The 17,168-nt window shown below is 46.9% G+C and overlaps 1 protein-coding gene across 1 annotated transcript in view; it reads left to right on the top strand.

Moving 5' to 3' along the window:
• Positions 1–393: 393 nt before the first annotated feature.
• Positions 394–17,168, top strand: part of BST1 (bone marrow stromal cell antigen 1) — a 29,081-nt gene continuing 12,306 nt past the window's right edge. The window contains exons 1-5 of the mRNA XM_027545319.1: positions 394–587; positions 1,897–2,023; positions 5,037–5,172; positions 12,803–12,885; positions 16,989–17,065. Coding sequence (XP_027401120.1) covers positions 394–587; positions 1,897–2,023; positions 5,037–5,172; positions 12,803–12,885; positions 16,989–17,065 — 617 coding nt within the window. The remainder of the gene's footprint in view (positions 588–1,896; positions 2,024–5,036; positions 5,173–12,802; positions 12,886–16,988; positions 17,066–17,168) is intronic.

Genomic DNA, 17,168 nt, shown 5'->3' on the forward strand with positions numbered 1-17,168 from the left:
ATGTTTGGCACTAAGGCTTGGCACTTCGTAATAAATAAGAGAAAGCAAACATCATTCACTTATTATTGCGCCGTTGAGAAAGAGGGCGTCTTTGAAAGCTGTCTGTGTGAAACTTGGAAAAATCTTCCCTTGGGGGACTGAACTCGTCCTTCTCCAACCTGGCTTCTTCTTGGGAGCTCCCTCCCGGTGGACTCCGGACACGGTTAGCTGAGGGCAACAGTCCTGCCCAGAGTGATGTCCCAACTCGATCCCGGAGCTGAAGCAGAAAGTGGGGGACAGGAAGTGAGCGCGGGTGCCGATTGGGCGAAGAGCGCGGCGCGGGGGCAGCTCGGGGAGAACCCGGCTGGGAGGGGAGGGGCGGGTCCCAGAGCAGAGTCGCCCAAAGTGCCGGCGATGGCTGGTCCGGGGCGCGCGCGCGGGGGGCGCCCGCGGCCGGCGCTGCTGCTGCTGCTGCTGCATCTGCGGTGGCCCCAGGTCGCCGGCGCTGCGGGTGCGCCCTGGAGCGGGCCGGGTACCACCCCGCACCTGCAGAGCATCTTCCTGGGCCGCTGCGCCGAGCAGATCGCACTGCAGAACCCGGAGCTGCGGTGAGCGTGGCTGGGGGCTAGGGAGCCGGAGGGGGAGGGGAGTGGGGGGAAAAAGGGTGGGGTGGGACAAAGTGGGAGGGAGCGGGGCGGGGCGGGGGGGATAAAGGGGAGGGGAGGGATAAAGGGAGAGGGGAGTGAGGCAAAGGCAGAGTGATGGGATAAAGGGGGAGGGGTGGGAAAAAGGGGGATGGGGGTGGGACAAATGGGGAGGGGTGTGGGATAAAGAGGGAGGGGGGTGGGGAATCTACTGGGTGCTTGAGTGCGCTGTAGGGGTCTGGAGGTGAGTCATGTGTGTGTGTGTGTGTGTGTGTGTGTGTGTGTGTGTGTGTGTGAGTCTGTAAAGATGAAGAGAAGGGTGTAGGTGGGGGCTCGTGGATGGGGATGAGGCAGCGGTGTGTTTGGATCGCAACCAGCTTAAAATATAAGCAGAATGCTCAGACCCAGGAACGTGGTCCCCAGCTGGAATTCCGGGAGCCCAGCTACTTTGAGAGTTCAAATTTCACATCTTGTCATTTAGAGGGCGTTTAAACGTCTGAGTCTCTCTTGCCAGCACTGTGGTTCTTAGTAATTTTTGTTCCTTCTTGGGACACACCTTTTCAGTTTTCACAAGGCCCCTTTTTTGTGCCATTTGTTTTTATTGAGACGCATTTTAGGCAAATAAAAAAGAACAGAGAGTAACGCAGGGAACACCCATGCTATTCACTGCCCAGCGTGAGAATAACAGGTAGGAAAGGCGTGGGAAATGTTTTTGGAAAGCCAGGCGGGACTTAGGCGTTCCTGAGGGCTCTGGAGGTCATGCTTCCTTCCTAGCGGGAGGTGGAAACCCTTTTCCACACTTGGTCCTCACTCCTGATTTTACTAACAGGAGGTCCTGCCTGTCCACCTGATCTCACCTGGCCTCCAAGCCCAAGATGCACCTGTGTCTAAGTGAAGGGGCACCTGAAGCCAGGAGCCCATGTGATTTATCGGGATCTTCTCCTTCTAGCTCCCTGCATTCTCTGCCACCTCTGTGAGCCTGTTCTAAGTTGCACAAGATGTATGTGGCGCCTCTGAAAGACAATTCTACTGTCAGCTTTCTAAATCCATTACCAAAGTTATTTTCCTTCCTCTAGTGAACTGGGGTTAATGCATGAGTCATGGCAATTTTCTGTCTTTTTTGTATGCCCACTTCTGCAGTGCTGATATTTGACAAAATTGCTCATAAAAACACTTGGAGAGAGAAGAGGAAATGTATCACACTGGAATGTAGTCTTAAAAAACGAACAAACAAACAAACAAAAAACCCAAACAAACATGTGCTTTTCTGCAGGGACAAGAACTGCACAGCCATCTGGGAAGCCTTTAAAGTGGTGCTGGATAAGGATCCCTGTTCTGTGCTCCCCTCGGATTATGACCTTTTTATTAACCTCTCCAGACACTCCATTCCCAGAGACAAGGTAACCCTACCTTTGGACACTGTTCTGCTTCATCAAGCAGCCAACTCACAAGGAGTGCCAGTTGGCTGGTGGGAAGGTGGTTCTGTTTTCACTTGTGCCCCTGGGTCTCCTGCCTGTTGTGGGCAGAAGGTGCTTTCTTAAGTCAAGAACTCAGTGTGCAGGAACCACTAGAACATCAGGGTGTCACCACACGTTTCCCACGGGACCACTGCACCTGGCCAGTTCTGAACAATCTCCATCCTAACCTACCCCAGAGGCTTGAACATTGAGGACTTCAGAAAACCCCCTCCCAATATCCTTCCAGGAGGCCAGTCCCTCCTCTCATCAGGCCTTAAGATGATGTCCATTCAGGCCCAGTTTCTTTAAGAAACTGGTTAACATGTACACAAGTGGCTTACGTGTGTGTATCCTGTCTGCACTCTAATCCCTAATACAGTGAAAGTAAATGAAAACATCCTTGTAAACTGCTTGTTTAGAACAACACCTTGAGTTTAGAGAAAGCTAGATACCATTTTTATTTCTCTGACATAAATTCTTTTTTTCTTAATGAAGGACATATTTATTTTTGACATAAAATCTTTAAATTGTAAAGTCATGTAGCACTGATGTTTACAAATGAAAACATCTGACTGGTTTTGTTTGTTTGGTTTTTTTTTAGGTAAAGGCAGGTGAATGGAACTGGGAGGTTCAAACGTATAATAGGCTAAAAATGTGCTTTTTGAATATATGTTGCCATTTGAATCTTGCAGTTGCTCTGTCAGTGAGAACAGGAGCTGTTACTGTGTTTTCTTTTCTTTTGGCTGTGCTGTGCAGCACGAAGGATCTCAGTTCCCTGACTAGGAATCAAACCCTCAACCCCTGCAGTGGAAGTGCAGAGTCGTAGCCATTGGCCTGCCAGAAAAGTGCCTGCATGCATGCGTGCTAAGTTGCTTCGGTCATGGCTCACTCTTTGTGACCCCATGGACTGTAGCCCACCAGCTTCCTCTGTCCATGGGATTCTCCAGGCAAGAATATTGGAGTGGGTTGTCATCCCCTTCTCTAGGGGATCTTCCTGACCAAGGGATGGAACCTGCATCTCTTATGTGCATTGGCAGCTGGGTTCTTTCCCACTAGCGCCACCTGGGAACGCTCAGGAAGTGCCTGGGAGCTGCTGTGTTTGTTCTCCTTTCTCATAGACTTTGACTGATAGACTCATAAACACCGAGCCTTTCTTATGTACCAGGCGTTGTTCTCAGGGTTTCAGTTGCAATGGGGAACACAGTCTGCCCTTGGGTAGCATCCAGTCTAGACCGAGCCCCTGGTTGGGATACTGAGGATATGATGGTGTGATGAGGGGAATATTGTTATTTGTGTTATTAGTGTCTGGAAACACTGGAACTTTATAGGAGAAAACTATAAAGTCTAATCTAAAAGCAATGTGTTTTTGACGCATCTTACCCTTTAGGAATCCATCTGTGATTGTACGTCATCTTAGGCACAGCTGTGAGAGAAGAGAAAGGGTTCATACTCACTATTTTCTACGTGTGGAAACTGAGGCAAAGGGAAATGACTTGCTGTGTTCATGATCACACATTTAGGGTGTGACAGACCCAAGATTCGAACCCAGGTCCCTTGATTTAAAAAAAAAAAAATTCAATCATTTTTTAAGTACTAGAAAATGTAAGTATATGTGTGTGTGTGTGTGTGTGTGTGCTTAGTCACTAAGTCATGTCCAAATCTTTGTGACCCCATGGACTGTAGGCCACCAGGCTCCTCTGTCCATGGGATTTCCCAGGCAAGAATATTGGAGTGGGTTACCATTTCTTCCTCTAGGGGAATCTTCCCGACCCAGGGATTGAACTGTGTCTTTTGCATCAGCAGGCGGATTCTTTACCACTGGCCCACCAGGGAAGCCTCTATATATGTATCTACCTACCTACTTTGTTTTTACTGCTGGGAAAATATTTTGTTAACATTTACATGTTACCCTTGCAATAAAGGGAAGAGAGCTGGTGTGTGTTAATCACTCAGCCACGTCCAACTCTTTGCAACCCCATGGACTATAGCCCACCAGGCTCCTCTATCCATGGGTTCTCCAGGCAAGAATACTAGAGTAGGTAGCCAATCCCTTCTCCAGGGAATCTTCCCGACCCAGGGATTGAACCCAGATCTCCTGTGTTGCCACTGTCTGAGCCATCATCTAAGCCATCAGGGAATACCTATCTACTTTTTTTCACTGCTGGGAAAATATTTCATTAGCATTTGTATGCTGCTGCTGCTAAGTCGCTTCAGTCGTGTCTGACTCTGTGTGACCCCATAGACGGCAGCCCACCAGGCTTCCCTGTCCCTGGGATTCTCCAGGCAAGAACACTGGAGTGGGTTGCCATTTCCTTCTCCAATGCATGAAAGTGAAAAGTAAAAGTGAAGTCGCTCAGTCGTGTCCGACTCTATGCGACCCCATGGACTGCAGCCTACCAGGCTCCTCAGTCCATGGGATTTTCCAGGCAGGAGTACTGGAGTGGGGTGCCATTGCCTTCTCTGATTTGTATGCTACCCTTGTAATAAAAAGGTTTGCTGGTGGCTCAGATGGTAAAGAATCTGCCTGCAATCTGGAAGACCCAGATTTGATCCCTGGGTTGGGCTTCCCATGTAGCTCAGTTGGTAAACTATTTGCCTGCAATGCGGGAGACCTGGGTTCAATTCCTGGGTCGGGAAGTTCCCCTGGAGAAGGAAATGGCAACCCACTCCAGTATTCTTGCCTGGAGAATCCCATGGACAGAGGAACCCAGCAGGCTACAGGCCATGGGGTGGCAAAGAGTCAGACACTACTGAGCAACTAACACACATCTGCAATAAAGAGAAGAGAGTTGGTAGCCTTCTCCAAGGGGTCAATAAAGACAAAGATAATGTTTGCCTGTCATAAGGCAAGTCTCAGTTGAATGAAAAATGGTTGTCTTGACTTGTCTTGATGATGCTGTGCCTGAAGGAATCTGTTGTGGTTTTATGTTTTCATTTTGTGCTGATTTTTCCTCAGTCCCTGTTCTGGGAAAACAACCACCTCCTTGTCACCAGCTTTGGAGAGAATGGCCGCCGCTTTGTACCGCTCTGCAACATTCTGTATGGCAGGGTTGGAGATTTCTTGAACTGGTGTCGACAGACAAATGCCTCAGGTAAGACTTCTGCATGTATCACAAGAAAAGTCAGTGTTCCTATCTACCATGGGACTTCCCTGGTAGCTCAGCTGGTAAAGAAACTGCCTGTAATGCAGGAGACCCCGGTTCTATTCCTGGGTTGGGAAGATCCACTGGAGAAGGGACAGTCTACCCACTCCAGTATTCTTGGGCTTCCTTGGTGGCTCAGCTTAAAGAATGCTCCTGCTGTGCAGGAGACTTGGGTTCAATCTCTGGGTTGGGCAAATCCCCTGGAGAAGGGAAAAGCTACCCACTTTAGTATTCTGGCCTGGAGAATTCCATGGACTGTATAATCCATGGGATTGCAAAGAGTCGGACACGACTGAGTGACTTTCAATGCATTTGCCATTTTTGTTAAATGCTTTCATATGTATTTATCTCATCTGATTGCCCTCAAACCCTCCCAGGTAAAGCGGTCATAATAATAATAATTAATAACAGTAATAGGGAGCATCCGTCTTTGCTAGGTGCTGTTCTAAGCACTTTACATATGCAGTATGTTCCCTACATATGAACGAGTTACATTTCAAGAGTGTGTTCGTTAAGTCCAATAAGGTAAGCTAGGTACATGACTAACACAGCTATATACTACTGTATTGTGATAGGTTCATAATACTTTTCACACAAACAATACATAAAAAACAAACACAAGAATAAAGAAGACATTTTTAACCTTATAGTACAATACCTTGAAAAGTAGAGGACAACAGCTGGCATACCCAGGCTGGCATCCAGTCAACAGGCAAGAAGAGTTACTGACCGGAAGAGAGAGAGGAAGTGAGAGATGGTAGAGCCGAAAGATCATCAGCAATAGGAGACGGAGGGCAAGCTGTGATTTCACTCACGCCCGTTGAAGATGGTACAGGTTAGGGTTCCTTGCTGGAACCAGACGCACACTCACATCTTTGAAAGTTCGCAACTTGAAGCTTTGTAGTAGGGGAGTTACTGTATTAACTCATTGAATCCCTGCAACGGCCCCATGGGACAGTCCTCTCTGATTCCTATTCTGACAAACGAGGAAACTGAGGCACAGCAAGGCTGACACATTAGCTCAGGAGTGCGCAGCATGTTAGCAGCACAGTTACACCGTCTGACTTCAGTCCTGCATGACTCTGTCTCACTATCCTTAGAGGGGTAAACTGAGGCTGAAGGCAGTTAAATGACTTGAGGAACTGGGACCAAGATTCACCCCTCTTCCCACTGGTTCTGAAACCACACCAGACCACTAGCCAATATTTTGAAATTCAGATTGTTAACTGAAAAAGAAAATGCACAATGTTAGAGCTGTGAGTCAGTTTTATTTAGGGCAACATGAAAACTATAATCTGGGAGACAGCATTTCAGATAGCTCTGAGAAACTGCTCTAAAGAGGCCATGGGGAAGGTCAGTGTTATGTATGATTTCAGTGCAGGGGGTGCATACAGTCAGGCACTCACTTTGGCAAAGACTGGCTGCCAGTCACGAGGAGCAGACATCACCACGAAGGATTTTAGTGCTTTTCTAGGTACGAGGAGATGCAAGAATTGGGTTCGTTAAAATCTCTTGAAAATATCTGACTATCCGAAGACCTGTTCTGCCAGTTTTTCCCGGAGCACAGAGCGTCTCATTCTTGATCTCCACCCTAAACTCTTTTCAAGGGGTGTTGAAGGGCAGCAACTGCAGCGGCTCATGATTTAATCCTTGTAGAGGTGGATGGAAAGTGCCAACTTGTAGTTGGCGAAATCACAATGAAAGTTAAAGTCACAGAAACTGACCTGATGGTAATGCAGACGCGTCTCATTCAACGACTCCCGCTGGTGATACAGCGGTCTCTGCCCTCAGGGAGCTTGTAGCCTTGGTGGTAGGTGGGGGCGGGCCATTTAGTCCAGAGATGTGTACTCTGAGGCAGGAAGAACTGGGCAGTCAGGAGTAAGCAGAGAGAGACACCAGCCTGGATCCGAGACTCCAGAAGCTTCCCGAGGCTCTTAGTTCTCGGTGAGTCTTACACACTGAGCAGGAGCAAGGCCAGCAAAGAAGTGGGTGCAGGGAGGTGGCCCTTTCGTGAAGACTGGAGAGTCTTCCTCCCTGGGTATTGGAGTCACTTTAAACGTTAACTTCAGTTCAGTCGCTCAGTCATGTCTGACTCTTTGCAATTCCATGGACTGCAGCACCCCAGTCCTCCCTGTCCATCACCAACTCCCAGAGCTTATTCAAACTCACGTCCATCGAGTCGGTGATGCCATCCAACCATCTCATCTTCTGTCATCCCCTTTTCCTCTTACCTCCAATCTTTCCCAGCATCAGGGTTTTTTCCAAGGAGTCAGTTCTTCACATCAGGTGGCCAAAATATTGGAGTTTCAGCTTCAGCATCAGTCCTTACTGATGGGTTAACTTACCGTGTATAACTTATAGGTTAACTTACTATACATAAAAGTTAGCTTACTGTGTATAAAATAGACAACTATTATAGAGGTCCTACTGTGGAGCACAGGGACCTCTACTCAGTGCTCTGTGGTGACCTAAATGGTAAGGAAATCCAAGAGAGTAGATATATGTATATGTATAGCTGACTCAGTAAAGAATTCACCTGCAATGTAGGAGGCCCAGGTTCAATTCCTGGGTTGGGAAGAGCCCCTGGAGAAGGAAATGGCAACCCACTCCAGTACTCTTGCCTGGGAAATCCCATGGACAGAGGAGCCTGACTGGCTACAGTCCCTGGTGTTGCAAAAAGTCAGACACAACTGAGCCACTCACACACACATAGCTGATTCACTTTGCTTAAACTAACACAACATGATTAAGGAAACTATACACCAATAAAAATTTTTAAGAAAGTTAAAAAAAAAAAACGTTAACCTAAGCTCAGTTCTGTTTCTCCTCCATTCATTCATCCATCTTAAAGTTCGTAGAGTACTTGCTCCACGCCAGTGTTTGCTCTTCTAGGCACTAGGAGCACAAGAGAGAACAAACCATCAAATCAACACCTGATCCTTACGGGGGTGAAGATAAGACCATAAATAGGCAAGTGATAATTTATAGTCTGCCATACTATGAAGTATGCTATAGTCTGCCATACTACAGAAGGCTATGGAGAAAAACCAAATAGGGAATAGAGGGTAGGGAGTGCTGGCTGATGGGGAAGGGAGAGGAAAGCCTTGCAGTTTTACATGGGTCCAGAAAAGGCCTCACTGAGAGGCTGGTATTTGAGTAGAGGGCTGAAGGAGATGAGGAAGTGCCGAGGTCCAGCCCTGGCTGATCCAGGGTATTCGAAGCGGGGACGGCGTCGGTGACTTATTTAAATATTAATTAGAGATATAAAGAGTAATAGAATGAGGATAGCTCAGCAGGAAAATTCAGTGGAGAAAAGAGGCTGAGTAGCTTGGTTTACGCGGGAAACCAATAAAACTTCAAGACAAGAAGCTTGCACCACTTACGTAGGCCGCAGGCGTCTTTCCGTTCTCCTGAAGGAGAGGAGACACTGAGGCCTCCCTGGTCGGATCTTAGAAGCCCAGGCATACTTAGTAAGCATGGCGGGCTCCGCACTCCAGATGGAGACTCAGCCAGAGTTTGAAAGAGAGAGCGACACGGGGAGACCAGTATTTCGAGAAACTGATCCCAATTCTTTATTTTCCATGGTCTACTTTTATACACTGAGATGTTATGCAAAAGTCACGCGGGGTCAGCAGTCCTGACTTTTATCAAAGTCAGGTGCTTCATACAAATGTATACAGAGGTCTTAGGGGTGTTACATCATCTTCTGGCCAGGGGGCCTGCTGACAATATACGACCCTCTCCTTGTGACAGCGGTCAGTCAACCAGGACACTTATTTCTCCAGGGGTGATTATTCTTAAAACAGACGCCACCCAAATAAAGTTACATTCCTATAGGGTGAGGGTGTAGTGGGTTTTAATTAAGGAAAGAATTTACTTAGCCTAAGGTCTAATGTGATTAATATCAAAAGTTAATACTTATTTCTTCTATATATTCATTAATGTGTGTAAGGGCAGGGGATGTGGAGACTTAGCAACAAACATTGGCTCAACAAATGAAAAACCCTTCACCAATACAATTTCTAATCAGCCCATTATACTTATACTAATAGCTTTCTAACTTCTCTAAAGAACCTGTTTTTAGGTTTAAAGCATCTCATGCCTCTCACGGTTGGGAGGCTGTGAGCAATCACATGTGGCTGGACAAGCCTGTCAGGCAGGCTACAGAACCTTCAGAGGAGTTTGTAGGTTGAAACACTCCTATCACACCCAGGAATTATTATTAACTGGAGCTCTAAGTTAACTCCTTCTCTGAAAGAGGTGGTGGGGGACAGCCCCCCGCAAAGTCAGAGGTGTAGGTGAGAGCACAAAGTAGTAAAGTAGGCAGGCTCTGGTTATGGGGGTAGATGCTCGAGGATTTCCAGGGGGAGTCCTGAGGCTCGATCCCGCCTTTGCATATGTCGAGCCTCCTTCCTCATGACCTTTGCCACGGGCGGAGTGCCTCACGCTAGCTCCTTGCAAGGAAGAACACTTCCTGCAAGTGTAAAGGCCCTGAGGTGGGAGGGTGTCTGGCAGATTCAAGGAACAGAAAGGCAGGCAGTAAGTGAAGAGGCAAGTCGTTGGCTATGAGGCTAGGGAAATAAAGGGCCAGATGGCACAGGACACTGAGGATGCTTGCTTTCACTTTGAGTGAGATGGGAAGCATGGCAGGGTACAGATCAAACGGCCATGGACATTCTTCCAGTGGACTGTGATCAGGAGACCACAGTTTGATTATTCTGCAGAAGGTGGGGAGGCTGAAGGGGGAACGTGATGGAAAGACTGCGAAGAGAGGGAGTTGTTACTGGGTCACTCAGTCATGTCCTATTCTTTTTGACCCCATGGACTGCAGCATGTCAGGCTTCCTTGTCCTTTACTATCTCCCAGAGTTTGCTCAAATTCATGTCCATTGAGTCAGTGATACTATCTAACCATCTTATCCTCTGCTGCCCTCTTCTCCTTTTGCCTTCAATCTTTCCCAGCATCAAGTTCTTTTCTAATGAGTTGACTCTTTGCATCAGGTAGCTAAGGTATTGGAGCTTCAGCTTCAGCTTCAGCATCAGTCCTTCCAATGAATCAGATCAGATCAGATCAGATCAGTCTCTCAGTTGTGTCCTACTCTTTGCGACCCCATGAATCACAGCACGCCAGGCCTCCCTGTCCATCACCAACTCCCAGAGTTCACTGAGACTCACGTCCATCGAGTCAGTGATGCCATCCAGCCATCTCATCCTCTGTCGTCCCCTTCTCCTCCTGCCCCCAATCCCTCCCAGCATCAGAGTCTTTTCCAATGAGTCAACTCTTCGCCTGAGGTGGCCAAAGTACTGGAGTTTCAGCTTCAGCATCATTCCTTCCAAAGAAATCCCAGGGCTGATCTCCTTTAGAATGGACTGGTTGGATCTCCTTGCAGTCCATGGGACTCTCAAGAGTCTTCTCCAACACCACAGTTCAAAAGCATCAATTCTTCATCGCTCAGCCTTCTTCACAGTACAACTCTCACATCCATATATGACCACTGGAAAAACCGTAGCCTTGACTAGATGAACCTTTGCTGGCAAAGTAATGTCTCTGCTTTTGAATATGCTATCTAGGTTGGTCATAACTTTCCTTCCAAGGAGTAAGCGTCTTTTAATTTCATGGCTGCAGTCACCATCTGCTGTGATTTTGGAGCCCCCAAAAATAAAGTCTGACACTGTTTCCACTGTTTCCCCATCTATTTCCCATGAAGTGATGGGACCGGATGCCATGATCTTAGTTTTCTGAATGTTGAGCTTTAAGCCAACTTTTTCACTCTCCACTTTCACTTTCATCAAGAGGCTTTTTAGTTCCTCTTCACTTTCTGCCATCAGGGTGGTGTCATCTGCATATCTGAGGTTATTGATATTTCTCCCGGCAATCTTGATTCCAGCTTGTGTTTCTTCTAGTCCAGCATTTCTCATGATGTACTCTGCATATAAGTTAAATAAACAGGGTGACAATATACAGCCTTGACGAATATTCAGGGTTAATTTCCTTTAGGATTGACTGGTGTGACCTCCTTGCAGTCTAAGGGACTCTCAAGAGTCTTCTCCAACACCACAGTTTGAAAGCATCAGTTCTTCGGCACTCTGCCTTCTTTGTGGTCTCTCTCATCCTTACATGACTACTGGAAAAACTATAGCTTTGACTAGACGGAAGAGAGGGAGACTGTGGTATAATGGAAATGAAGGTCTTGGTCCCCTGGTTTCTGGTAAGGCTCTTGAAAACCTTGGCATCGAGGAGGGATAAGAGCGCCTTTTGTATAGAAACGCGATGACTGGTGGTTGGGAGCCCCCTAGGTGACTTTTGATGGGGGCTGCTTGCCAAAAACACAGAGGCATCATTAGAAAGCTGGAACTTTCAACCCCGTCCTCTGTCCTCTGGGAAGGGGAGTGGGACTGGAGATTGAGTCAATCACCAACAACTGACTCAGTGACACCTACATCATGAAATCTCCATAAAAACCCTTCTCTGATGGGGTTCAGGAAACCTCCAAATTGGTGATGCTGGTACACCCAGAGGGGCCAACGAATCATCATGCATTTCCCTTCAAGCAGTTCTCATGGTGCTCTGCTTGGTCCTCCCTGGAATGAATTGTCAATGAGCACTTTCTCCTTCTTTTTTTTTTTTAAATAGTGTAAATGGGGGACAAATCCCATTATATAGCTGCTGAATTTTGCCCTTAAAATTTTTAAACGTCGTACATTTTAACTTTTTGTATATTTTAAATGTTATAAAATTTCTGTTTTCTGGCTAAGGACTGTTATTGTCTGGGTCTGTTTTTCTTGTATTTACTTCCAACACTTGTGCTAATTACAGAAACATTTCTCCCAATAAAGCAAATATATATATATATATATATATATAAAATACATATACATTTTAAATATTTATAATTTTTAATATGTGTATAATTTATGATATTATATATAATTTTTGGATATATATATATGAATATATGTTGGAGTAGGAAATGGTAATTCATTCTAGTATTCTTGCCTGGAAAATTTCATGGACAAAGGAGCCTGGCAGGCTACGGTCCATGGGGTTGCAAAGAGTCAGACAGGACTGAGTGAGCACACACACACACATCAATATATGTATCACTGGCTAGAACTCCAGCAGAGAAATAATCCATCTGTTCAATTCTCCACCTTCTTCACATTTGTGTGGAGCAGAATGACGAATGTCTTCTTATCAGGGGTTGGATGCTCCTCACCAGGCTTCTTGTGGCCTAGGTAGACAGAGCTATGAATTTTAAGCCCATACACGTTCTGTAGAATGCGGCTCAATGTATTTTGTTGGAGGGACTTCCCTGGTAGTCCAGTGGTTAAGATTTTACCTTCCAATGCAGGGGATGTGGGCTTGAGCCCTGGTTGGAGAGGGCTCAAGATCCTACGTGCCTCTTGGCCATAAAGCCAAAACATAAATCAGGAGCAATATTGTAACAAATTCAATAAAGATTTTTTTTTAAATCCACTAAAAATTCTTTATACCTGTAGTGGACCCAGCAAATATTTTCAATAAATCCCTTCCTGTTATAATCTTTGAAATGAAATGTGTCTGTCTGTCTGCCCTGTAGGACTCGACTACCAATCCTGTCCAACATCAGGAGACTGCGAAAACAACCCTGTGGATTCTTTCTGGAAAAGTGCATCCATCCAGGTAATCCTGGGGTGCACGGCTGGGCGGCAGAGCAGATGTGGGACCTGTGAAGAGGGCGCCGGAGGGTTCAGAGGCATCACTGGGCCATCACGTCAGTCCTTCATTTCCCTGTGTCTCACTTTCTGCCACGTTCTGATTCAGCCTCTTTGCTCCATAAAGGCGTGAGGATTTAAGAAGCTGAAATGCTTAATGCATTGCCTGGCGCAGAGAAAATATTCTAAATAGTAGCTTCAGCTGAGGATCTTAAACAGTTGTTATTATTACAGTTGGGTTGCGGTTGTTGTTACTGTTTCAAATCAATGTGATATTGGTTGCGATGTGAAGTGGCGTAATCCCTGCTTTACGGGAGAACCTGGGCCTCCTGAGACCTATATGTGGGGGTCAGAGGCGTCCAGAAGGCTGATATTCTTGGGGCAGGAGATGATACACACCAGAGATAAACTGGAAGTGCAGAAAGTGAAAGTGAAGTCACTCAGTCGTGTCCGACTCTTTGCAACCCCGGGGACTGTAGCCTACTAGGCTCCTCTGTCCATGGGATTTTTCCAGGCAAGAGTACTGGAGTGGATTGCCATTGCCTTCTCCAGCAGATCTTCCCAACCCATGGACTGAACCCCGGTCTCCTGCATTGTAGGCAGACGCTTTACCGTCTGAGCCACCAGGGAAATCCCACAGTCCCCTAAAGGCCACGGAGAATATCATCAGCAGAATTGATAGCGATCAGTAGCTAGAAAACACCAGTGACTGCAGCTTACATTTCCTGCCACCAGCATTAGACCAAAGATTCCAAATAAGAAGGTGACATTTTTAGCTCAGTGCCTGACGAAGAGCAGTTGACTGTTATCTGCACTGGCTAGGGCTCTGGCGATGTCCGGTCCTGCCACTGAGCCCCTTTCAGGGTTATCTGTGTTCCTTTCGGTCTCATTTCCTGCCCTGGATCACCAGGTGTCCACCGGAGCCACTGTTCATCAGGGCAAGAGACTCTTCGGTTAAATCTTCCGCTACAGGGGCAGTTTGGAACTAAGCGGAGGGTGGCTCCCAACAAAGGTGTTCTTATTCCTCTCTCTCCTGCTAGCTCCGGGGAGCCCTCGGTCTGTGCCTGCTCCCCACAGGTTCTGCCTGGAGTACAGAACCACTCCAGGGGGTGAGCTGCCCAAGCCCCTCATTGAGGAGTGGGGGGCTGTGTGTGGCATCATCATCTGAACATGGGGTCCTAAGGACCACGCAGGAGTGACATCAGCATCGTATGCAGAGAAACCCAAATGTTACCCCGTGGACCTACCCCATTTCAAAGTGCGCTCCAAGCCACCTCCAACCCTGAAATGGGAGTTTCGTAACCATGCTCACCTTTACGACTGGAGAAGGAATTGGCAACCCACTCCAGTATACTTGCCTGGAAAATCCCATGGACAGAGGTGCCTGGCAGGCTGCAGTCCATTGGAGTTGCAAAGAGTGGGACTCGACTGAGTGACTAACACAAACACACACACATTTTATGAACCCTCAGAATATGCTGGGTTGTCTGAACGTGAAGTGAGATAATATAGTATTGATATACTGATGAGGAGAGGGTCCGAACCATGGCAGAGAAATATGCCATAAATAGTAGTATCATTTAAAATAATTTGATCATCACAGCGATCCTATAGGTAGAGACTCTTACTACCCTTGTTTTACAGATAGGCCTTGGTGACAAGGCCAAGGAACTTAATCCGTCTAATTACTGAGCTAACAAGTGCAGCAACTGGACACTGTGACTTCATACAGCCTCACTGCATCTGCATTCCTTTTTCTTTTTCTTGGCTGTGCCGTGTGGCATTCAGGACCTTAGCTCCCCGACCAGGCATTGACCCTGTGCCCCCTGCAATGGAAGAATGGCGTCCTAACCACTGGACCACCAAGAAACTCCCGACATGCTTTGTTTTAATGAAAAAAAAAAATTTTTGTATCACCAGTTTAATAGCTGCTCATGATAGAGAATGATAATTATAGAATGTATAAAGAAAAAAACTAGTTATTCACATTCCTGCTACCTAAGAGCAAATCATTTAACACAGTGGTCATCAGACTTTGGCATTTGCAGATTTAACCTCGAATGTTCGCATGTTTGGAAGCAAGCTGAGACAGGTGTGGTGGCATGGAGCGGAGTGTTGCAGCCGGTATTGGGCGGCCAGGCTCTCCTGGTGGCTCAGATGGTAAAGAATCCACCTGTGATGCAGGAGACCAGGGTTCGATCCCCGAGTCAGGAAGGTCCCCTGGAGAAGGAATTGGTAACCCACTCCAGTGTTCTTGCCTGGAGAATTCCATGGACAGAGGAGCCAGGCAGGCTACAGTCCATGGAATCACAGAGTCCATGACTGAGCAACTTACATTTAACACTGCCAGAGAACAAGCCCGGCCTTGCGAATCTCAGATCTGCGTGACAGCCCTGCCCTGCTCCACCTCAGTCCAGAAGAAGCATTTTATCAGGGAAATTATATGCTCCAGTAGTGTGCTGAGCAGGAGATTGGGGAATTTCTCTGGCCCTGTGTCTGCCTTAGGAATTTCGGGGGTTGACTGATTCCCACACTTCTGCCCATTCATTTTTGTGTTTTTCTTTATTTATTTGACTCCACCGAGTCTCAGTTGTGACAGGCAGGATATTTTCAAGTTGCAGCACACGGGAGCCAGGTCCCTGACCTGGGATCGAACCCTGGCCCCCTGCACTGAGAGCACAAGAGGCTTAGCCACTGGACCGCCAGCCAAGTCCCTGCCCATTCATTTTGAACAGAGTTGAGCGCGAGCCATCTCATCTCACACACTGCTCTGGATGTAAGCACTTCTTGGGCTACGGCCAGTCTTTCGTAGTCTTTTACCAGCAGCTGGGTTGTATTTCAGACGTGTGAGTACCACGATGGACTTACCCTTCCCTGTAGTTGACCGTTTTAGATTGGTTACAAACCGTGCTGCAGTATAACTCTGTGCACCGGGGGATCCTTTGTGATGTTTCCTGAGTATTTCTGGCTCATCGTCTGGGCGTGTGTTTCGCATTCATTCTGTCTCTTGAAGTTACTTCTGTGTGACTTGCGTTGGCTAATAGGATATGAGTAGGAGTGACTGCCTGACTTCTGGGTGTGTGCGTGCATGCACGCCAGGTCACTTTAGCCGTGTCTGACTCTTTGGGACCCCATGGACTGTAGCCCGCCAGGCTCCTCTGTCCATGGGATTCTCCAGGCAAGGATACTGGAGTGGCTTGCCATTTCCTTCTCCAGGCGATCTTCCCACCTCCAGGATCAAACATGAATTTTCTGTGGCTCCCACATTGTAGGCAGGTTCTTTACCACTGAGCCACTGGGGAAGACTTGAAGAACTGGTCTGTGGCGTGCCACTTTTCTCTCCCTTCACTGATAAACTATGACTCTGCAGATGTGGAGACTTCATCAACTTGGGTCCCAGAGCAGGAGCATATGTAGGAAAACCCAAACCCCAAATCCGAAAACCAGTGATACACATGTAGCATATGCATGAAATAAACCTTTCTTGTTTAAAGCCACTGGGATTTTTGAGACTGTTTGTAATGGCAGCAGCATAAGATAGTGTACACTGATTGATACAGGGTTGGAATCTGATAGTTTTGGATTCTTTTATTTTTTTAAAAATAGTTCTTTATTTATGTTGGCTGTGCTGGGTCTTTGTTGCTGCTTGAAGGGGCTTTTCTCCAGTGGCGGTGTCGGAGTTCTCTTTGCAGTGGCTTCTATTCCTGCAGAGCCCAGGCTCAGTAGTTGGGGCACACGGACTTAGTTGTTTGGTGGCCTGTGGGATCTTCCCAGACCAGGGATTGAACCCATGTCCCCTGTATCGGCAGGCAGATTCTTAACCACTGGACCAGCAAGGAAGTCCTGTATTGTTTTATGATGGTAGATGACAGGCATGAGGTTTGCACATTTCAAAGCAATTTGCTTTCCAAGATATGCCAATTTACATCCCTTCTAGCTCTGTGGAATACCAGATTTATCACATCCTTGTCAGTATTGAGGATTGTTAATTGAAAAAAAAAAACGGTTGACTGTTTCATAGGTGAAAAATGGTGTCTTGGCTAACTCAAAATGCTTGTTTCTTTTTTGCAGTATGCAAGAGATAGTTCTGGGGTGATCAATGTCATGCTGAATGGCTCAGAGCCAGCAGGAGCCTATCCTGTAAAAGGGTAAGAATGCGAGCCCTAGCATATATGACAAAGATGCCAAGATGTCTTTTTAATTGTTTTGAATGGAGGCTTAAGAGGATCGTCCGCATATCCCAATCTAGTG

The sequence above is a fragment of the Bos indicus x Bos taurus genome, chromosome 6, assembly GCF_003369695.1.
Source record: "Bos indicus x Bos taurus breed Angus x Brahman F1 hybrid chromosome 6, Bos_hybrid_MaternalHap_v2.0, whole genome shotgun sequence".
Lineage (NCBI taxonomy): Eukaryota > Metazoa > Chordata > Mammalia > Artiodactyla > Bovidae > Bos > Bos indicus x Bos taurus.